This window comes from Strongylocentrotus purpuratus, unplaced genomic scaffold (genome assembly GCF_000002235.5).
Source record: "Strongylocentrotus purpuratus isolate Spur 01 unplaced genomic scaffold, Spur_5.0 spur5_scaffold_14, whole genome shotgun sequence".
Lineage (NCBI taxonomy): Eukaryota > Metazoa > Echinodermata > Echinoidea > Camarodonta > Strongylocentrotidae > Strongylocentrotus > Strongylocentrotus purpuratus.
In genome coordinates this window covers 19,644,697-19,668,343 of record NW_022145599.1, presented here as the reverse complement: position 1 = coordinate 19,668,343, position 23,647 = coordinate 19,644,697, and the positions used below count along the sequence as shown (strand labels likewise).

The 23,647-nt window shown below is 35.8% G+C and overlaps 1 protein-coding gene across 1 annotated transcript in view; it reads right to left on the bottom strand.

The window, feature by feature from the left end:
• Window positions 1-23,647, bottom strand: part of LOC115923523 (testis-expressed protein 2-like) — a 37,009-nt gene that overhangs the window by 1,222 nt on the left and 12,140 nt on the right. Inside the window, exons 4-9 of the mRNA XM_030984405.1 lie at window positions 21,193-22,074; window positions 12,596-12,852; window positions 6,878-7,003; window positions 2,821-2,943; window positions 1,657-1,857; window positions 539-659 (exon numbers count right to left, since the gene is read on the bottom strand). Coding sequence (XP_030840265.1) covers window positions 539-659; window positions 1,657-1,857; window positions 2,821-2,943; window positions 6,878-7,003; window positions 12,596-12,852; window positions 21,193-22,074 — 1,710 coding nt within the window. The remainder of the gene's footprint in view (window positions 1-538; window positions 660-1,656; window positions 1,858-2,820; window positions 2,944-6,877; window positions 7,004-12,595; window positions 12,853-21,192; window positions 22,075-23,647) is intronic.

Below are 23,647 nucleotides of genomic sequence, written 5' to 3'. Positions count from 1 at the left end.
TCAACACTGGACCCAACACTATACCTAACTCCTACCTTTAAAGGGATCCGGTAACTTTGTCTCAGATTCCAAAACAAAATCCTAGATTTAGCTCATGCTGCAATCATAATTATAAACATTTAAGTCAGTCAAGAACCCCATGACTTTTACTAGCCGATCGCCTGTCTGATTATCAAGATTTTTATGATTGGAAATTGAAACCAATTAAGAAAAAGTTCTTTTCATAACACTACAGTCTATTGGGGAAAACAAGTATGGTAAAACCAGTCACTCAAAGATTTTTACTTTTTTGAGGCACTTCTTGATCATTTTGAAGTGCGATTTTTTATAGGGCTTCTATATCACAGACACTGATAACACGTAGGGCCCTGCATCTCAGATTTAACATTGTTAAACAAAGCCTTTAACCTAGGCTACAACTCTAACCTCCAAACCCTAACCCTAACCCTATATTTTTGATGACATGAAGTCTGGAGCAATTCCACCCACAGCAATAACCGCCGGAGCTATCTGATGGTGACTGTGATGGCAATCCTACCTGAAACTCTTTCTCCAGTTTCTTCTCGATGTACTCGGTGATGTGTGTGATGGTGACCTGTCTCGTCCCTAGCTTAGGCTTGGCTGACAACCACAGGTGCGGCTTCCCACGGAATCCATACCTGAAGGAAAACAAGAGAAGACAATGCTCAAGGATAAAGTTTGTGGAATGGACTTCAAAATATTGTTACACATGAACCCGGCCTAAGGCGGGATGGCTCATTGGTTGAGCAGTGGTCTCGTAACCGAGAGGTCCCGGGTTCTAAATCAATTTGATGAGCTAGTGCCCCTTGGCAAGGCATTAATCTTCATTATTAAATCACCTGGACAGGACTTAAAGCCATTGGTCCCCTGGTTGCTTACTTACAAGCATATTCATGATTTTTAGCAGTCAGGTAAAACCAACCAACCAGCATGTACTCCTCTTGAGGGCCTCGTATCTCCGTCACATCCGCACACCAACTCATATTCCTCAGTTTTTCGGCCATTGGGTGTCATTTTATTATAAATCCAGATTATTATTATCGTTATTATGTGGTTACTGGCATAAGTATAAACAGTCACAATCAATCCTTTCATGGTTCTATGGTTTCTGTAAAAGCCTGTGTATTCTTTGTCATGTTTAACAGGTCGATTACAGGAAAATTTGCCTTCTACCCTTGACCATTGTCAGATCATTTACGTATTTACACTATTCCACAAATAACTGAATTCATTTTTCTCAACCAACACCATCTAGAACTGAAAATTGGAAGGACTGCCCAGTCTCATAAAAGAGTTGGGATTGATTCAAATTGATTACGAGACCTCCAATCAATCGCAAGATCTCCTATCATTGTAGCATACAGCTGCAATTGATATCAAAATGCGGCTTTAAAAGGCAGACACCAGGAATGGCAAATTGTAATCTCTTCCAGAAGATTCCTCATAGGGTAAAATATGTATTTTTTGGTGCTATATATTGCTCAATTAAGTCTCTTGTGCATATAGATGTGAAACTGGTATCAGAGCAGTATCAAAGCAGCTATTAAAAATAATGCCTTTATCCTACCCCCCCCCCTTCATCCATCACCCCCTCACCCCTAGCCCAATGTGAACAGCACCTTCACTCATTCTTACCATACTCTATCAGATGGCGGTGGTGGAATGTTCACAGTCAGCACTCCTCTCAGTTCCTTCACCTCTACGGTGAGCTCCACTGCGGTGTTGGATACTTCATTGAAGGCTCGCTTGACGTACTTATTCTGCGTGGCCCTCTGGAAGTAGTTGGAGTTGGCAACCTTGTTCACAAACCTCAGGATCTTGCTGGAGCTACGAGTTCTGTGAAGAAAAGAGGTTACACCCTTTGTTAATTTGGAGGGAAAAAAGACTAAGATGCCCTTAAATATCAAACACATTTCATTTATTTTGCAAAATCTTTGATTTTCTAAAGTAATTCCCGTATAAATTCTAAGAAAATAGAATGATTACAATCCGCATCTTGCTAGAGCTACGAGTTCTGTGAAGAAAAGTGGTTGCAAATGACATACCCCTTGGTTAATTTGGAAAAAACACAAAGATTCTCTAAAGATCAAACACATTAATTTTGCAATCTCTGATTGCCAAGGTAATTCCACTAACATCAATTTTAACAAATCAAGCTGATTCAAGGTTGTATTAAAGGAATTATGGACAGAGATGGCCGCTATTGTACAATATTTTTTCCAAAATCGGAAAAAGTACACTGCTGACATCAGAAAACTGTAAATTTCTTGTAATTATGAATATGAATAAGATTGATTTACTTTTATGAAATATAAATTAATTCCAACTTGAAAGATGAAATGGGACAGATAATCATTTTCTCTTTACTAATATAATAATACAGTCAAACCTGTCGATAGCGACTACCCAAGGGAAACAAAAACGTGGACAGGTTCCTTTAGTTCATGTTTCAATGAGAATGTATTTACAAGGGAAACAAAAAATGTGGTCTTTGTAGACAGGTGGTCACTAAAGCAGGTTTGACTGCACTCACAACACTATGAATGACAGTACAGTGAAACCTGTCTAAAAAGACCACCCAAGGGAGACAAGAAAAGTGGCCTTTATAGGCAGGTGGTCTTAATGTACAGGTTCCTTTGGTACAGGTTTCAATGAGAAATCATTTTCAAGGGAAACAAAAAATGTGGTCTTTGTAGACAGGTGGTCTTTCTATACAGGTGATCATAAAAGTAGGTTTTACATTATTACTGGTACTTAAAATATCCTTTTTGTCCCTGATTCCACATTTCTACCCCTTACCCGTCTTCTGCGAGTCCTGCATCATTGCTGCTAGTAGTACTGTTTGTCTCCTCCGCGACCTCATCGTCCGAAGACTCCGCACTGTCCTCCTCTTCACTGTCGAGGGCAGCAGACATCTGCCTCCTGCGAATCAAGAGAAAGGTTTCACAGTTTAATCATGGCTCGTGAACTTCACAGTAATTAGAAATTCTGCTAGCTCTACAGATATAAAATATCTTTGTAAAATAAGTACCAAGTAATTCACATACATGTAAACAAACTTTTTGTACAGAATGAAAATAACGATCATGGAATGCTTGGATATTATCGATTTGTTTGTTGTTGATAATCTATGATGCAGATAACATTTCATATTTATATATACATGTATGTCATTTATGTACTGATAAATCTGTTTCAAGTATGAAAGTAAATCAACTGGAGAGATTAGTAATAAAGTTATTATCTTTTCAAATGTTAGTATAACAACGTCTTTTAATGAGTGACGAATATAAAGCTGACATGTATATTTACAATGAAAATGTGAATTTTGATATTAGTGAGGCAATGAAATGTTATGTAGATGTATACTTTTTGACAAGAAAGTATTTAGACTCTGTCCCCTTATAAAAGGTGCTGAGATACTGGGACTTGTTCATATCATACTCATAATGCAGCATGTTTTAAAATTTTGTTCTTCTTCATGTAAACACTGCTAGACACGAGCTGGGTTAGAGCACAAAGGACCCTCTATAACTAAGAAAGACCCTACATTATAAATTCTGATGATACCTGACAGGGTCCCCTATAATATTTGCTTTTTAATCTATTCATATAGGAGATGATGTTCTTTTTGTATATTGAAGTAAAGATAATATCACTACAATGTACAAGTTGGCATGGAGTTCTCTTTTTAGAAATAAACTGCATGTAACATACGGATGCAGGTTTTCATCCACTTTGATTTTTGACATGATGAAACATTTGACCGTTCCTCATTATTACAGCTTTGATAAAAATACAATGCTAGACCATATAATAATAATAATAATAATAATCTTTTTTTATCATCCAAATACATGCAGTGTGCATCTCCTATGTTTTTTTCTTCATGTTTTTCTCTTTAAGGACATCGGATTGATAATGTATTATTGTGTTTCCTTCCTGCCCTGAGTCATTAATCCTACATGGAGCATGGTATGAGTGAATCAACAGGCCTGTTTTCATCAGCTTCAGTTCACCAAATAATCCGCTATTTTCAGACTCGGGATATTATCCAGAAACTTGAAATTGCGTTTTCACCAGACCGATATGCTCATCACAAACTAGCTCGGACGGGCACAAATTACCGTAACCCGCTATTTCCCAAATAGCGGGATATTTGTGAAACAAGACCGAGATTTCTCAAGATATTTTCTTGACCAAATATCCGCTAGTTGCAACTGCGGGCTAATGAAGAAGCTAATTAACTGGTTAATTTGCGATCAGGATAATTAAAAAAGCGAGTTATTTGGCAAACTCGAGCTGATGAAGACAGGCTTACTGATTAGAACTCTAGCCCTGTAATTGAATGATATGCACTTGGGACTCTTTTGCAAATTGAGAAGGAAATACTTTAAATTTTGTAGGTAGGTTTTTTTGAAGTATTCCTAGTCTTGATAAAAAGTTGAGAAGGCAAAATGATATGCCTTCATGATAAAAGATCTGAAATGCAATGCACTTGGGATATTTTTGCAAACGGAGCAGGAAATACTTTAAATTTTATTAGTTAGGTTTTTGTGAAGTAATCCAAGTCTTGATAAAAGTACAAAAGGCAAAACGATATGGTTTCATGAAAAAAAGAAAGACTTTTTTGCAAGCCGAGTAGAACATACTTATATTTTATTAGGTAGGAATTTTTTTAAAGTATTTCCAGTCTTGATAAAAGTAGAGAAGGCAAAACGATATGCTTTCATGAAGAAAACAAAAGATCTTGTGAGAGGCAAGAATGATAAGCAAATGCAGAAATAATTGGATACAGTACTATCTATAGAATTTGGATCCCCCCCTCCCCCCCCCCAAAAAAAAAAAAATTTTAAAGATAAAGTCCAGTTATGGTCATGCGATTGCAATGTGCATGAAACGTTGTGGAATCGATCAGAAAATGTTGATCATCTAGCATATAAGTATTGGTGTCTACTGCAAGGTTCTGGAATCATCAAAATGATAAGAAATTTGGCCCAGTCTTTGTAAAGTTACAAGCACTGTACACAGAAAGATGTATATGGAACTACGCACACGTGCGCGACACGTGCGTTTATCTCTCACAGTCCAATAGATAAACTAATTTACCAACTATATAAATTAGTAGGCGGTTTCCCGGCAAAATTTGTATCATCATGTATTAGTCAAAACATATTCTTTCACATGATTGGTTAATAAAGAGCTTCCATTTCGTTTTTTGAAATTGGGGGCGTTTTCAATACTGGTCTTTACCTTTAAAAAAATGAAGAAAAAAATAATAATAATAATAAATAAAAATGGAGAGACTCCATATAAGAGGAAGAAAGAAAGAGAAAGAAAGAGCAATTATAGCTTGAGAAGAGGAGAAAGTGAGCAGATTAGAGAAAACATTAGAGTTTTGTATATACTAAGGAAAAAAAAAACATTCCATTGAAATCAAATGAAGTCAGTGAAACATTATGAAAATGGAGTCCTTTTTCTGTCCAAAGGAAGATCAACATAAATGGGTTTTGAGTGAATGAAAAATAAACAAAAAGATTTTACAGCCATGATATACGTGACAGACGCTTTACACATTGACAATCATGACCTGCTTTTGGAATGAGAAAGGTCAAGGAGTCAAAGTCAACCATGATTTCTGAGCTATTTTGGTCACAGGGGGCCTCTATTTTTGGCACTTACGATGGTTTCTCCCTGTTCTGATATTAAGAAAAAGAGTGATCCCATGTCTATTTCAATACTTGGTTTTATACCAGTATGAAAATGACAAACTAATCTGAAGGTGCAGACACTATGAACATGACGGACAAAGAAAGCGGACAAAATATACAGTTCCTCAGGTAGACAAAGGAACATCCCTTCACTGCTATTACGTAAAAATGTGTAGAACAGGTGTCACATTCATATTCACCTGTTCTACACATTTTTACATAATAGCAGTGAAGGGATGTTCCTTTGTCTACCTGAGGAACTGAATATTTTGTCCGCTTTCTTTGTCCGTCATTTCATAGTGAGAATAGCTCTAAAAGCAATCAATGAGCTGAATCTGTGATAACATTTTTTTTTTTAACTATGGAAGCTTGAAACTTGATTAGATATTGTACAATGTACGATATAATTATAACATTTTGCTAATCCTCTTTTCACTTTTGTTCTTATTGTTTTTTCTTAAACCATTCATCCATACTTTTATTTAAAATTCATTTTGTAGTAAGTATGTACATGATGTAGATAACGCTAAATTGTGAATATATCTTCATGGACTTTGAATCTATTATTCAAGTAGATCAATAGCATTTCAGAGCACAATTTAAATGATATTACTTTTAAAAAATAAAGGAAAACTGATGTAAATGTATATACTGCCTGCTAAGAGCAAGAAGGGCATTAATCCAATTAATTTTACTGAGTTAACGTCCTTCTGGTTCCAAACATACAGTATATACCGTTAAAAACAAAATTATTTATACCCTTACCAAGTTTTGTAATTTTTCAAGTACGGTATGTTAAAATGTATTGTATGTTTCTGGAGAATGTGCCATATTAAAGCTTATATCTAAAAGTTTTCAACAAACGCCCTAATTCAACAAGTTCACCTTTCATGCTTGAGTTTTGATAAACACAAAAAACATCAAATTTGCAAGGTGTATGAATGATTTAGATGTTAAACTGTACTTTCTTCACAATCTACTCTACTTGGTATATATGTCATTTCAACACAGTCCTATACATGTATGTGGAACTGGGATCTAAAAATATGATGGGATGGAGGCAAAAGAGCAAGAACAAGCGAAAAACATGTACACACATATGCAGAGGAAGTGAAAACTGGAGAAGCTTTTTATAAATATATTACCTGTCTTTACTACGTACAGTAGAAGTAGGGGATGGGTAACCAGCGCTGTACACACTGGATTTGTCTAAAGCGTGCTTTTTGTTAGAAATGGCAGCACTGCCTGTTTTGCTGGAGTACATTGTAGTGCTGCACAATGTGTTTGTGTGTGTGTTAACAGCAAAGGTTAGTGCCAAAAGGTAGGAAGTGCAAGAGAGCCAAGAAAGGGGAAATATTGGATAAATAAAAAAGAGGAAGGAAGGAGACAGGGCTGGGTTAGAAAATAATAAAATCACAATGCATGCTTGTTGTATATATATATATATATATATAAACAAATAAAGGATAATACAAATAAAAAGAAACATTTACTGCAATATCAAATAGAATATTCTGTGTATATAACATGAACAGTTGCATATATTATAGACAAGAAAGTGATTAAAAAGTTAAAGGTTAATAATAGAACAGCGTTTTAACAGTTTTCAACAGCGCATTCACACTGCATGATGTTGCATTTGAAATCCAGAAACATTTTAGTATATTCAACTATTCAAAATGGAATATTTGGCAAAATTGATGACCAAGAAGAGGATAATATTTTCTAAATGATGAATTTTATAAAGTATAATGTGCACAGTAACCCAAGATAGCATAAGGGTAATTTCTCATAGAAAGATGCAATGTCACCTTGATTGCAGTTATACAAATGTCATTTATTATATCCTCTGTGAACTATTCATAAGATGTGTGTATTTTGGGTGCAGTTGCGAAGACTTGTTGATGACACCGTTTCATTATAAAAAAAAATAATCTTCAAATAAATCATTGTACCTACATGTATGCACTATAAGTAATACATCTCCCGTTTTTAGAGGGCGAAAATGCATTTTTCCTGTTATAAAGTTTAAGGTTTTGCTCTGATTTTTGCTTTCAAAATTTTTTAAATGATAATTTGCATATACATGTAAAAATAAGTTTGTAGAAATTATTTCAAAATCTGAAAGCTCAGAGCTGTAATTTAAAAAAATGATTGAAAGACAGTTTTTCATTTTTTATTTTAAATGATAATTTGCACATAATATATGCATGAGTGTGGAATTTATTTCAAAATCTGAATGCTCAGAGCTGTATTTAAAATTTTAAAAAATTGAAACACAATATTCTTTTTTTTTAAGTTGAAACAATAATTTGTACATAATATATGCACGAGTGTGGGATTTATTTCAATGTTTGGAGCTTAGAGCTGTTTATCAAACATGATTGAAAGACATTTTTCTTGGAAATAATATTATCAAGGTACTGCATATTAATAGATCATACTTTCACATCAGAATGTTATTGAGCAATGGTAACAGATCTATTACATAGTAATTCAGCACATACTTTTGAAAAGATTTCAAATGAAACAAGATAAATGTTGCTCCAAGGTAGAACAAAACTGAAACATGTTCACATCCTTTTGCACAATTTTTTTTTTTTTTAAGAAAGAAAAGAGAAGAATATTTTATAGCCTATGGCATGTGAATATCTATCTATATATAAATGAATGAATTGCATAGTCATATACATGTACAAACACTAAATGATATTCAATAGCATATAAATATTCATATAAACACAGCATATATATTTTAATTTGTAAATATTTCTAACTAACATTCAAATATCTATACATGATTCACTGTGTGACATTCAAACTGCAATATGGGAATTCTAATCTACATAATGTGGGTTCTATACAACGTGGCATTAGGATTCAAGACTAGATACCTGACATTAAATGGTTAATAAATTGGCAATCATCACACTGTCTGTTAAGAGCCACAGGGGCATTAACTAGATGCGTTACAGACTTACAGAAGACAAGTTAAGACGCCCTTGTGACTTCAAACAGACGATATGAAGTATTATACAAGGTGTCACTTCTAGTCAGATATTCGGTGCATAATTCAGGTTAATCTAACACCAAGACTAACTAAGCAGGAGTACTGGTAAGACCAGAGCGCTGTTGCATAATACTGGCAAAATTTAATTTGCGATTTCACAACATTGAAGAATGAGAGAGGTAGAAAGGCATTAACTCCACGACAAAGTCAGTGAGTTAATGCCCCCTCTACCCTTCTGACTGCTAGCAGATGAAATGGTCTGTTCGGAGCTAGAAGGGCATTAACTCTTTGTTACAGTATATGAGTTATCATGCTTCTGGCTCCGTCCAAACAGACAATATGCAATATTTCAATGGTTGTTAGTATCAATGTTTTTTTGTTTTTTTAGTAGAGCTTGCTATACAGTGCGTCCCAGAAAGAAGAAGAAAGACTTCATGCATGGCTGATTGTCAATGAAATGGAGTTAAGTCTTTCTTCAACTCTGTTTGTTGCTACGACAGGCAGCCAGTGAAAATGAAATCGTTTAATCAAATTATGAAAATGCAAGCATTACTTTAAACAAACAGAACTTTGTTATTACTGGCTCATTTTTTCCTGATTGAGGTGTCATATGAAAGGGCATAAAATGAACTTTCTAGAAATGTGATTTTCTCTTTGAAATTACCCTCTCTTCAAATTGTTTTTAATCACTCATGCATGAAATATGCATCATGTGAGTTGCATCAAATGAAAGAGAAGGATCTAAGCTTTACAAATATGTGTCATCTATTAATTGTAATTGAGATTAAGATTTGATAAAACATTGATAATTTTCGGTTTCGTTTTTTCTGGGATGCACTGTATATACTAGATCTTGCTTGCTACTGGTTAAGGAACTTGCGGTTATTTGTACAAAGATCTTTGATCAGTCTTATGCAACGAGCTCCATACAGATATAACCTCCTGCACACTGAGTAATCACTTGCACGTTAAGGTTTTTTAAAAAGGGGGAAAATACCCTTTTGAATTTCAGAAGAATTGAACAAAATGGTGATTGTGTTGTCGTTCAGTGTAGATAAATAGGGTAATAGAAGGATGACGCAACAAGAGCTAGAATGGAAAGCAGAACAAAGGAAAAGTAGTAGAAATAGAGAGATGAAAAATGGACAGGATACGCAGGAAGATCACATGAGAAACAGAAAGAGAAATTCCAGGACAAAGACAGGGAACTGGATTAAAGGGAATCGAAACTTAGATTCAGAGAGATAGAAACACAATTACCACAACAGAAACAGTTAAGAAAACACACAAATAGAAACAGTGAGATAGAATCAAAACGACCACAACAGAAACAGTTTACGCTAAACTTGAGCTCTGGTATGGGCATCGTTTGTCGAGAGAACATGGCTATAATTCATTCTTGATTGTTTATCCTGCAGTTGATTGATTGTTTGAACTTTAAACCAGTAAAATAAAAACCTCACAAACACTTGCTGGAAATGATCTTCAATAAAAACCACATCTCTCATCTGCACATGGTGACGTGTGTTTAAAAGCATGTGGTGTTAGGCCTCCTTACATTGATTTCCTTATCTTTCGATGCACATTGCTCAGCCCCTATACATTTTCTACCAAATCGTTTGGCAGATGTCATTTATTTGTAATCTTGAACATTCAGTGTAAGTTTTGTCAGATTCTTAGGGAATTAATTTTCTATCATTACCAGAACTCAAGCTTATCTTTAAGTAAACACACCAATAGAAACAGAGAGATAGGCACTGAAAGATCAGAATATAAATATAATACAAAAGAAAGATTGCCAGATGAAAGAAGCAAGAGGAATACTGAACCCAGATGCAAGATTGGCAGTAAAAAAAAAGAAAAAAAAAGAGAGCAATAGAGAGAGAGAAAGAGAACGAGAGAGAGAGAGAGAGAGAGAGAGAGAGAGAAAGAAAAAAATGAACAAAGACAGAGATAAAACATATTGTACACGTAGGTACAAACACATTCAGGCATGGACAAAGGAAGCATCAAAATAAGAAAACATAAAGAGAGGAATTTATATACGACTGAAAACTCAAAACACCAATGCAGTGTTTGAAGCGCATGCATGGGCAGAGAGATTTAAAGAAAAACTAAAGGGGGAAAGTTTGCAAGATTTGATTTACTCAATCTCCAGGAGGTATATAGAGAACAAATTCTTTAAAATTAAAATCAAACAAATTCACTATCCCAACCTGAGCGAATGTTCTGGCGGGGGTTCACGTCTGAAAGAAAATACAAGAATGCCCCTGAGTCATCAACAACTGATAATAATCAATGTTCAACTGAATGGGGGGGGGGGATATTTGAATCATGAAGATCTTCTTTCCCAAAAGCTTCATCTGTGATCAAAATCCCCAGGGAGAAGAGAGAGAGGGAGAGAGGGGATTAGAGATAGAGAGAGAGAGAGAGAGAAAAGGAGAGAGAAAAGGAGAGAGAGAGAGCGAGAGATAAATAGAGAGAGAGAGAGAGAGACAGAAAGATATATAGAGAGAGAGATCAATAGATAGGTAGATAGAGAGAGATGGAAAGAGAGAGATAGATAGAGAGCAAGAGAGAGAGATGGAGAGGGACAAAGAGACACAGAGATAGAAAGAGAGAGAGAGAGAGAGAGAGAGAGAGAAAGAGAGAGAGGTGGAGAGAGAGAAATTAATCACATGCCCAGAGGGTGTGAAGAGAGAATCTGATTTTCAGAACCGAGCTCAAATAAATTTCATAGTAATGCATGCATGAACACAGCAAAACGTATGGATATTAAAATTTTCTCGATTATCACAGCACAACAGAATAGAGAGGTGAGAGAGTGAATTCCATAACATTTTGAAACAAAATAAGTTTGAAACTCAGCTAGCTGTCTCGTGCTGAGATGTGCATGCAATGGTGAAACAAAATAAAAAGCCAAGCTTTATACACTGCAAGGACATATTCTTATGAATATAACGGTAATATCCTAGTTGTGTTCGCTTGAGTATTGTGGTAGACCATTCTCAATCTGTATGCAAATTTTTGCTGTGAGATATATAAGATAATCATGCTTGACAACTTATAAGAAAGCGTGCCAAATGCTGTCCTGGTGCGATGTGTTATGAAGCAAAAGTAGAATATATACAGCTTGCCAAAGGGTCTCCTGACCGGAGAATCAATTGTGAAACAAACATGAATCTATAAACTTGCTTTTGATTTGCACTTTACAGCAGTTGATATTCAAACTCAGTGCACATGTACATGTACATGTACTTTAATAAGGCAGTGGTACTTTATCAGACATATTTGAAGGAGTCTCCCACTGGGTTGAATGTCTAAAAGTCTCTTTTACTAAGTGGACACCTAGTCATATACTAACAACAAAATGAATTCAAGAGAAAGCATAATATAATCAGGAGGTTTTTGCAAGGCATCAAGTACTCCATCTTCCTCTCCTTACTTCAGGGGGGTGTTTCACATAGATTCTAAGTCGAACTTAAGTCTAAGTTGGACGTAAATATTATGGAGAGCCATTTGTAATGAAATATATTCAAAAGCAAAATTCATGTATTTTAGACTTTTTATAAATTCCACATCAAGAACATGAAATCTCCCATGATAATAGGAAATATGAATGATTTGAATGCCTTTTAAAATAACTTTTACAAAATAATTTCAAGAATGCTAACAGCTTTCCCTAATTGTTAAGTCCAACTTAGAGATAAGTTCAACTTAGGATCTTTGTGTAACACCCCCTTGTGCTCATATATACCAATGCCATTCAAAAGATACATGCAATATATGTATAAAGCACTGATTACACAGTTTTGTTTTGTTTTTTCTTCCATTATCCTCAACGAACAATTACCTTTCCAGCTTCTCGATGCCCTCCTTCTTGCCGGACATGAGGTCCTCCATCTCCCTCTCCATGCGGGTGTCCTTGCCCAGCTTCCACAGGTTGAACTTGGTGGAGAGTGTCATCCAGCAGGAGCCGCCGTAGTGCATCTCCAGATCCACCCACATGCCCCTCGAGTCCACCGTGGGCTTGGATGCCTTGCGTATCGTGGGAGCATTGAGGCCCAGGTCCGTCCCGGTGATGGTCAGGGCCTCCATGAAGTGGGGTATCTGTTTTGTAAGGATTCAAAAGATAAATTCACAATGTCATTGGTTTATTCATCTTTCGATAATATCTTTCCGTGGTGAGAGTCCATCGTGGGCTTGGATGCCTTGCGTATCGTGGGAGCGTTGAGGCCCAGGTCCGTCCCGGTGATGGTCAGGGCCTCCATGAAGTGGGGTATCTGTTTTGTAAGGATTCAAAAGATAAATTCACAATGTCATTGGTTTATTCATCTTTCAATAATATCTTTCCGTGGTGGGAGTCCATCGTGGGCTTGGATGCCTTGCGTATCGTGGGAGCATTGAGGCCCAGGTCCGTCCCTGTGATGGTCAGGGCCTCCATGAAGTCGGGTATCTGTTTTGTAATGATTCAAAAGATAAATTCCCAATGTCATTGATTTATTCATCTTTTAATAAAATCATTCCGTGGTGGGAGTCCACCATGGGCTTGGATGCCTTGCGTATCGTGGGAGCGTTGAGGCCCAAGTCCGTCCCTGTGATGGTCAGGGCCTCCATGAAGTCGGGTATCTGTTTTGTAATGATTCAAAAGATAAATTCCCAATGTCATTGATTTATTCATCTTTCAATAAAATCATTCCGTGGTGGGAGTCCACCATGGGCTTGGATGCCTTGCGTATCGTGGGAGCGTTGAGGCCCAGGTCCGTCCCGGTGATGGTCAGGGCCTCCATAAAGTGGGGTATCTGTTTTGTAAGAATTAAAAAGATAAATTCACAATATAATTGATTTATTCATCTTTCAATAAAATCTTTCAAATAAACTTGTGAAGTCAAGAAGTATGGGCTCTTAAAGGAGAAGTTGACACTGCTATTGAGTTGGTATCAACTTATTAATAGAAGCAAAATAATGAGAGGAACAGGTCAGTGAAAGGTTGAGTGAATTCCGATTGAGAAACTTGTGAATTTTTTAAGTTGCGACCAATCAAACAAAATCGGTGACAATGAGATGTTCCTTGTGAGCTCCTCTCCGATTTGCTCTGTACAGAAATGGATCACCTGACTTGAAATGCAGTCGCCATGAAGAAGAAAAAGGATTTTGCGTGACCTTACTGTTCAAAGCTATTGATAAGCCTATTGCGATATCGCCACGACAACCTCTGTCTCATGGACAGCGCTCTTTGCAAGCACAGTGTGTGTGTGTTTTGGACAAAGGTGTGAGTCGATATCTATTTTCAGATGTATTTCTTTCGAGCTTACATTTTTAGTTTTTCACTTTTTGATGCAGGCTATAAATCAAATATGCCATCCATGGTAAAATGATGAATCTTCCGTGACTGGAATAGTGACAACTTTCTTCATAATTTATTTTTATGGGAATCCTTCTACCTTCATTTTCCAAACATGACACCATGAAGCAGATCTACATGTTTATTTTTAAAAAAGTGATTAAAGATAATTAAAGCTTGCATGAGTTATGGTAATGATTGAAAATAAATTCTCACAGAATCCAATAAAACTTACACTGAATTTTCAAGATTACAAATAAATGACATGCACCAAACAATTTTGATAGAAAATGTATAGGGGCTGAGTAATGAGCATAGAAGGATGAGGAAATCAAGGTTATTAGGTCCGACACCATGTGCTTTATATCACAGGTCACTATGTGCAAATGAGTGTTGTGGTTTTGAAGATGATGATTTCCAGCAAGTTTTTGTGAGGTTGTTTTTATTTTACTGGTTTAAACAATCAATCCACTAGCTGCAGGATAAACAATCCAGAATGAAATATAGCCATGTTCTCTTGACATACGATACCTATACCAGAGCACAAGATTAGCTGTAACTTGTGCATGTACCAGTCAATATCTATTTTTTCCAAAAAAAGAGATTATTCATAGACTTTTCTTTCGTGTTGTACATGCAGGCATTAATTACTCTTGCTAGCATATGGTAAAAAGCATTTCGAATTCAGTCTACAACATGCTTTATCGAACTGTACATTGTACTTCAACATCCAGTGTGCCATAGCCTACAAACTTTGCACGTACAGTACAGTTAGCATCAATTTAATTAAAGCTACATAATTGTGAGCCTACTGTGTGTAAGCTAGTCTCCCAATTTCAATTCTGTCCCGATCAATGTATCTTGTTTACACTGTTGTCACACAGAGCTCGACTACTCTTTCGTCCTGGGAACATATACCAAATCTATAAAAAGAATGAAATAAAGAAAAAAGCCAAGAAATAGGGATCACTTTTGTAGCCATGAGCTAAGCTGCTGAAAGCAATCCAATCTATTGCAGCTACTCAGCGTGTAACCGGTGTCCATGGGGTCCGTTAACATTATCAAGGTTTGGTCTCCCTGTCTTGGTAAATTTGTATGCCTCTCCTTTATTTCATGAAAGAGTGTGAAAGTGATTCTACAGTTGGTGCATATTGAAGAAGTGAGTGATAAAAAATAGGCATCTGCATCATTCTCAATGCCATTTTGTTATATTTTGACCACTCATGGCTATAGAAATTGTACTCTCTTCAAAACAAAACAACAAATAGCTTTTAGGGTCCTTAGCTATACACTGGTAGAACAAAATGTATTTCAAAAATTGAGTCACACAATCATATAAGGTGCATGTATATTATTATTCCTCCTCCTCCTTCTCTCCCTTCCCTTCCCTTCCCTTCCCTTCCCCTCCCCCCCCCCCCTCCTTCTCCCTCCTCCTCCTCCTCCTCCTTTTTCTTCTTGAAAATGTAACATGGATTTATTCCACTTTTACCTCAAATAAAGGAATACAGGTACTTTTAAATGAAGTCCAAATTCCACAAAATTAGAACTTTGAAAAATGGTTAAATATGAAATAAAACAGTCATCATTTACTGTTATCCAAAACAACACTAATAAGTTAGACTGAATCAATTTTGCAAAGAGAAATAATAGTTAAATGTGTATGAAATGGTAAAACAGGTGATGCCAATTAACTGAAGAGACCAACTAAAGGAATCATTTGCAGTTGCCAATTGGCTATAATTAAATATTCGTCTTTACTCTTTACAAGGTACATCTACAATAAGATGCATCTTAATGAATGCATTGGATACAGGATTTGGGGCTTTAATTTTTAAAAGACAACAAATTGAGTTGAGACAACTTAAAATATGCTGTTTTATTAACAAACTTGAATTGGACCAAGCCATATATTAACCTTTGATTCAAATTTTTGGTATTATATTGGCCTTTGTATCTACATGCATTTGATGTGCGATCATTCACTTCGATGTTACACGTGAATGCCAGACAATTGTAAAACAGGAGGAAAGAGTAACACCTGCTACTTCAGAATCTTGATGTGATTTGGAAATAAGAGAGGCCCCCCAGATAGGCAATATCAGAGAGAGAGAGAGAAAAAGAGAGAGAGAGAGAGAGAGAGAGCTGGTGAATAGTTTACCTTCCTCTAGATCCAATTCCACATAATCAATCTCATGAATGGTTTGGAGAATTTACAGTACCATTTTAAATTGTAGATACATGTACAGTACATGTTCAGGTATGTACAGTACGCACTGTGTATTTCTTTTGTTTTTAAACGATTAGATATGAAATATATCGCGTGAGTTCTTATAATAGATGTTGTGGGTTTGAAATTTACATTCCAAGAACCAAAATAAGCAATTGAACACTTTGCAATATAAAGATGGACAAATTGGTAAACCAATAATACAGTAAGAGCTAGCACATTATCTTAAGAGTGTCATGGAACCACCTAAAATAACATAAGGTTTCCAACTAGTGACAAAGTGCACAATTTTAATTTTGAAGTGATTAATTACCATCTCACTGATTAATGTATAAGCCAGAAAGAACACTTTGTTCCAGTAAAAAGTCTTTATTTCATGTCCCATAAACTACGACAACAAATCTTATTGGGGAAGGTGTTTTTCAAATGCAGCCACTGTTTTATGGCATAACATGCCAAAATGCCTTGGAAATATAGAAACGTATAGAGACATGCTATTATGTCTATCTGTAATGCACTATACAAAAAAATGTTAAATTATGTAATCATAATTATATATGCAGAAAACCTTCAGATGTACAAGTACTCTTATTCTAATATATGGCTTCAAATTACACTACAGACATGTACACATCATATAAATTTTAGCCTACAGTACGTAGTCTGTTATGTAACAGCAAGCCACCCCCTTTTCGAATCCATCAATGGCCCCACAATTAGTCAATCTAACGACGATGCGGTTAGATGCCACAAGCACTGGTGTCATACAAAAAGTAATTAATCGAGTGTTGCCCTGTTACATAGCATAGCACACACGCTAGCTAGCATCCATCCATCCATCACTCCATTCGATGGAGAGAATCAATACACGTACAGTATGTACAGGTACGTGGCACCAGAATATGGGAACATTCATGTGCACATGCAGTGAGTCATTGCTCAATAAATTGTAATGTTAGCCCGACCAGAATGATGAAGAAAAAAAACGCGACTATAGCTGCATTTACACTGCAACCAAAAATTGTCCAATTTTCTCACATTCGAGGGTTTCGTCGTTGGTTGCATAGCAACTACCAGGAAATGCGACAAAAAATTGAGATCAAAGATACACCTCTGGAGGTTTTTTTTCTTTTAACGCCTACAGAAATTTCATAGATTACTGCAGTGTAAATGCAAACTTTGGTAAGATACTGATTTTTTGTTCATGAGACCCTCCTTGCTTCCGTGCTAACGCATGAAGGGTATCAACGAGTGGCGCATGCGCACTACTCATAAAAAAATCAGTGTGAACAAACTTCAACGTTTTGGGGCCATTTTCCAGTGGTGTAAATGTAGCAGTTTTTAAAAATTGATGTTTTTTAGAAATGGTTTTTGGGCTGTGTAAATGGGCCTAATGAGGTCAATACAAAGAAAATGTGTAAGTTTTCCTGAAGTAAAATTATCCCTGAGCATCAAAAGAATTTTATGATTGTAGAAAGGGATTCAATGATATCAGCATGAATTCTTTTCCCTCATTAATTTTTGAGATTTGAGGTTTGAGATTTCATTTTCAGATTAGTGGGGTTCCTGTGGATTCTTTCATCATGGTTAGAAACTATTGTTCCACTATTTATTTTCTTTATTTCTTCCTCTTATTTTTTTATTTACTTTTTTGCTACAAAATGTGGAATGGCGACCATTGCGTATAAATTCCTTTCAAGAAAACTATGTACATTTATACACTTTTCAAAAATACTTCACCTTCTTCCAACTTCTCAAAAATTAAATCTTTTAAAATTAAATTTATACCTTAATACAGAAATTTATAGAAGATCTTTATAAGAGGAAGTACTTCAATCAAATTGTTTACAAAAATCTTAAAATACAAATTTATTGCTTTAAAAGAAACCAGTTTCATACATTGAAAACAGGATTCATTGTCTCCTACAGAGAAAGTGAAAGTATCAAAAGTATTGTATATTTTGAAAAACAACTTTGATCTACATGTGATTTATGGTAGAAATAACTCTGATGCAATGACCAGGATGTGAAAGAGAATTCTACATTATTTTTCTTTATCTTGTTTCAATAGCAAAAACAGATGCGGGTTTACACTATTTCGAAACAAGAAAAAAGGGGAAAAGCAAAAAAGGGGAAAAAGAAAAAAAGGGGGAAAAAAAGGGGGGAAAAGGAAAAGGGGGGGGGGGAGGAAAAGGGGGGGGGGGAATGGAAAAAAGGGGGAAAAGGGAAAATTTGTTACCAGTATCCCCACTAGCAATGCTATGCATTCATGTTTGTAGAATCTAACATAATCAGAGATAGAAAATATGTGATGAAATAAATCAATGAAGCATGTTTATGTGGGGAAGGCTACAATGTAGGTCTGTACTTATGTGTACACCTGTATTATGTTTTTAAAAATGCAGGTCAGGTCAACCTATAATAAGTTGCATTTTACACACAGTATTAAAACTGTAAGGTTAACCTTTCCATCTTTATTGTGGCTTTATCTGCATATCAGCCAAGCAGTCAGTACCCATTGATCCATTCTTACACAAGAATAAATTGCAAACTGCTGAAGTGTGTGTAGAACTACATGTATTTCGTGTATGTACATGTATATTCATGTACATTCATGGAGCTACTTTAAAGCTTTGTGGTATGTTATATTTAATCAAAGCATTCAAAATGTATGGATAGAACAGGAAACAGGTCTTCGTGGAAATGTTGGGGAAATGAATAAATGATCCCCTGTCCAAACGATCAAACCCTCAGTCCCTTTTCATTTTTTGCTAGTTCTTCAATTAAGTTGAACAAACAAGCATGTGAAAGGGAATATATTAGGTTGTTTCTGTGGGTTGTTTGTGGTTTTGGTTTGTCTTTTATATATACTAGAACATAATTTAGCATTTTACAAAAATGGTTTTGTCAGGTAAGCCTCCCATTTTTAGTATTTATTTATTTATTTTTATTTATTTTTTATTTATTTATTTATTATTATTATTATTTTTATTTTATTTATTTACTTTTTATTTGGGGGGGGGGGGTGGGGGGCAACTACATGTGTAAACTGCCAGATACAACCTGACCATGCTCCCAAGACACCATTTTGTTTCACTTGCCATAACACCAAAAACATGGGAAATGTCATTTGCTTCATCTTCATAGTTTCTCTTTCTGTATTGAAATCAGTGTGAAAGAATATTTCAATACCCCTGATATCATGAAAGTTACCACTGCGTCCACAGTTACAGTGTAATGGGTGACATGATCTAATGAGTGACTCCTAATGGGTTTATTTACAAGGTAATTTGTATGTACACACCTAGATGGTTTCTGCAAACTGAACTATTGCATAATACTGTTGCCAATTTGCTTTCCATTAGAAGAAAATGAAGAGGATTTTTTATTTATTTATTTTTAAATATTTATATTGTTTTAATTTATAATGATTTTTTTGTACATCTTTTGATGTGTTTTTAAAGAGATGTGAAATAAAATTGAATTGAATTGAAAAAGACAAATAAACACATATCTGCATTGCAGGCTTACACATTGATATGGAGACCGAGGAGATAATATAATGTGAGTTTAGGAGCAGTAGTGGTTCTACAGGGGGGTAGGAGGGCTCAGCTATCCCCCACTCCCCCTCCCAACAAAAAATATTAAAGAAACCCCTCCTCCAATTTCTTGAGAATAAATAAATTTATACAAGGGACATGCAGAGAATGAATGCAAGAATTCCCAAGAAATCAAAAGCTCCCCCCAAAACCCCTACCCCTAAACATTTCTTCTTCTAGAACTGCTCCTGTTTATAAGTTAACCATTCAGCAGTCTCCTGTTAATATCTTACCCATTAAAGATGAATCTCAATAATCAATTTGCTTTCCAACTGTGGAATCACTAGTGCAATGATTTCAATTAATTAAATCCTCACTGAATATGCTCTCACACCATTCAGTAGTCTTCCGTTTAATATCTTATCCGTAAAGTTGGATCTAAATAATCAATTTGCTCTCTAACCGTGGAATGATTTCAATTAATTAAATCCTCTCTGAACCTGCGCTCACGCAAATATTTACCCCTGGTACCTCAATGGAAGTGAAACACGGCATGCCAGGGGCTATTTAGTATAAAGTGTATGGATATCATTATCATAATTAGTTTATTTAACAAAAGATGACCTTTCGAATTAGACAAGGAATAAGAAAAACGCCATTAGTGGAACAGAACAAGTGTGGTTGATGCACGTGCAAATGTACCAGTAATCTATAAATGTACATATCACTGAAATTTAATTTAATCAGTGCAAAATTTGTTTTATGAATTAGTAGTCAAAATTTTCTAATCCAAGGTGAGGATTCTTACTTCAATGAATCATTGGGAAAGTTGAAAATTGCATTAAATTCAGTTGAAAGAATAGAGATTCCAATGACTGGAATAATTCAAATAAAGAAATTGACAAATTATCTTTTACCTAAATTATTATCTTTGATCTTTGGTAGATTGTGCTTTCAGTTGTGCCGCTTCAAAGCTTTGGAATAAAATATCACTAGACATTTATAAGAAAAGCCTCATCTGTTGCTGCCTTCAAAGTTTTGTTGAAGACGCACAGATTGTTTTCAGGAGCTTTTGAATAGTTTTTATATTATTTCGTTATTGTGTGTCTGTAAAGTAGCACTGTTAAGAGTTTTGTTTTTCATCACAGCTCAGTAGAGTTTATACGGTAGATGCGCTATATACAGCGTAGATAGATGGATAGATTAGATAGTCGAAAATCATTTCATTCATCATAAAAAACATTTAGATAAAATAACATACAATATCGCATACATATAAAGACAAAATAACATACATTACAAAGATAAATTGATCTAATTATTAATATTATTATAATTACCTTTAACTTGGAAAGCTTCTTTTGTAGTTTGGTCTGGATGAGGTCCGCCCACTGTTGTTCTCTCAAGAAGTCCCAGAAGAACCTTCCTATAAAAGCATTGACCCAAGCTACCGGAGCATCGTTGCTGATTGCACCGGGTATGCTACTCATCTCCCGCTCTGATCCGCTCTTCCCTGGTCGACGACCAGGGCTGGCGTAGGTCACACCCCCAGCCTTGGCCTTCACGTCCTGGACGAGGAGCTCCTTGACATCCTTCTCCTTGGGCATCACCTTGGCAAGGAACTTGTAGAAGTCCACCATGGACTTGCGGGACGTCATGTCGTCAGGGTCCACCCTGTACATGGGGTTGCCGTCTTCCCCGATGATGTCGTTCCCAATGAGAAACACCTTCTTGTGGAGCGTTTGGATTGGACGGACCTTGGTGGCGAGCGACGCCGCTTCAAACTTCCAAAACCATTCTTCTTTCTCGCGACCTGTCCTTGCAAACAACACCAAGACCTTGTCGTCGCATTCGTCTTTCTTGATGACATCAAAGCCCAAACCCTGAGCTGCTTCATCGTCCGGAGGCGAGACGTCCTTCTTCTCAACTGAAATCCCTTTCTTTGGTAACTCTATGAATAGCGGGTATTTCTTACTCCATAAGCGCTTCTTCACGAGACCCTCAGGTTGGAGGTACACGTGGCTACCCCGTATGTCGTAGATACGTTGGTGAATGAACTCTGGACGGGGTGTAGGCTCGTCAAACATGGACCTACGGGCTATATTCTGCTTTGGTTTGGACAGTCTCAGGCTGTGGCCTTCGAGGCGCACATAGATGGAATGTGTTTGATTGACGTGGTAGGTTTCAGGATCATAAGGTGTGGTTAACTCATTCATCCAGCCCTGTGGATAAGAAGATCATAAAATCAATCATTAACAATTACAGTATCAAATGTGTTCATCATTATCATATGTTACTAATTAATCTAAGCAATAATTTACAACCTACCCCCAAAGTAAACTAACATGAAATCAACTAGTTATAATTACTTAAATCAAATCAAACGAGTATCAAATATTTTTGTCATTGCCATAATGCTGAGCAATTGTTCACATCCAACCCCAACATAAACTGACATGAACCTCATCACACCTGCTGATGAGAACTGATGCTGAAATACTAACCTGGGGGTGTTTCACAAAGACTAAGATTGACTAAGTTGGAATTTGCATTGGTCTCTCAAGGGACGTACATGTAAATCACGGTAACAAATCTACAGAATTTACATGATTATAATTCACTATTGAAGGAAAAATATTATCTAAAGATCATAATGGTGAGAGCAAACAATGGCATGAAAGGCCTGCCATAGTTTAGTCAAACTTAAAGTCAATCTTAGTATTTGTGAAGCACCCCCCTCCCCTGGCATTAAAACAAAAGAAGACATTGAGAATGAAATATTTCATAGAACGCAAATACGGAATCACATTACCCATTATTTGGATCATAACAATTAATTTTAAAGAGGCAACCTTTAACATCCTTGTATACATGTTATAAAAACAGGTTGGTTGATTCAAAGGTACATGTACAAGTGACAGTAAAAAGAGAGCAACAAATTAAAAAACTCCCCAAAATGTATTAATTTAATACAGCCCTTTTTATATTGGATAATAATTAGCTACTAATGAAATGTAATGATTTATTCTTTCATTCAATCTTTGAATTGTAAATATATAGAAAAATGTATATCAACAGCAGAAAATAAAATTAAAGGAAAATTATCAACTAAACCCACAATTACTGACACTAAGAATAACAATTTGAAATGTGTTACAAACTTACAACAAACCTTACACTTTTCTCATCGAAATGCGTAATCTGAATGTCAAAGGGTGATGAACGATGATCATGTACATGTTTGCTGTTAAGCTTAAAAAGTGCATTACCTCTAACACATGTAATGTGCAAAGCAGGCTGGTACAAAGTCTACTTATTGTTGTTGTAAAATCAACTCAAGAGACAACTGATATAAAAATGTTATCTCCATAAAGTGGTTTCAAAGTGATCACAAATTGCAGATGTGATAAATATCAGGTATTTTTTTACACTTGACATCTTTTATCAAAAATCCAGATGACAGATACTCACATAAAACAGCTACAGTACATGTACATCAATATAGTTTGCAAAAAGAACTACATGTAGAGTTCAACATTTAGGAATAATGAACAAACACTATTGGACTATCGGGTCAAACTTTGAGATACAATGTAGCACATAATTTATACTTAAAGGTACTACCCAGGACCAAGATCCAATTGAAACCAGTTGAAATCTCCAACTGGTTTCAATTGGTTTCAACTGGTTTCAATTGGTTTCAATTGGTTTCAATTGGAATAGAAAATTTCCAGTTGAAACCAATTGGCGAACTGGAAAATATTATTATGGGTACTCATTTCCAGTTCAAACCAA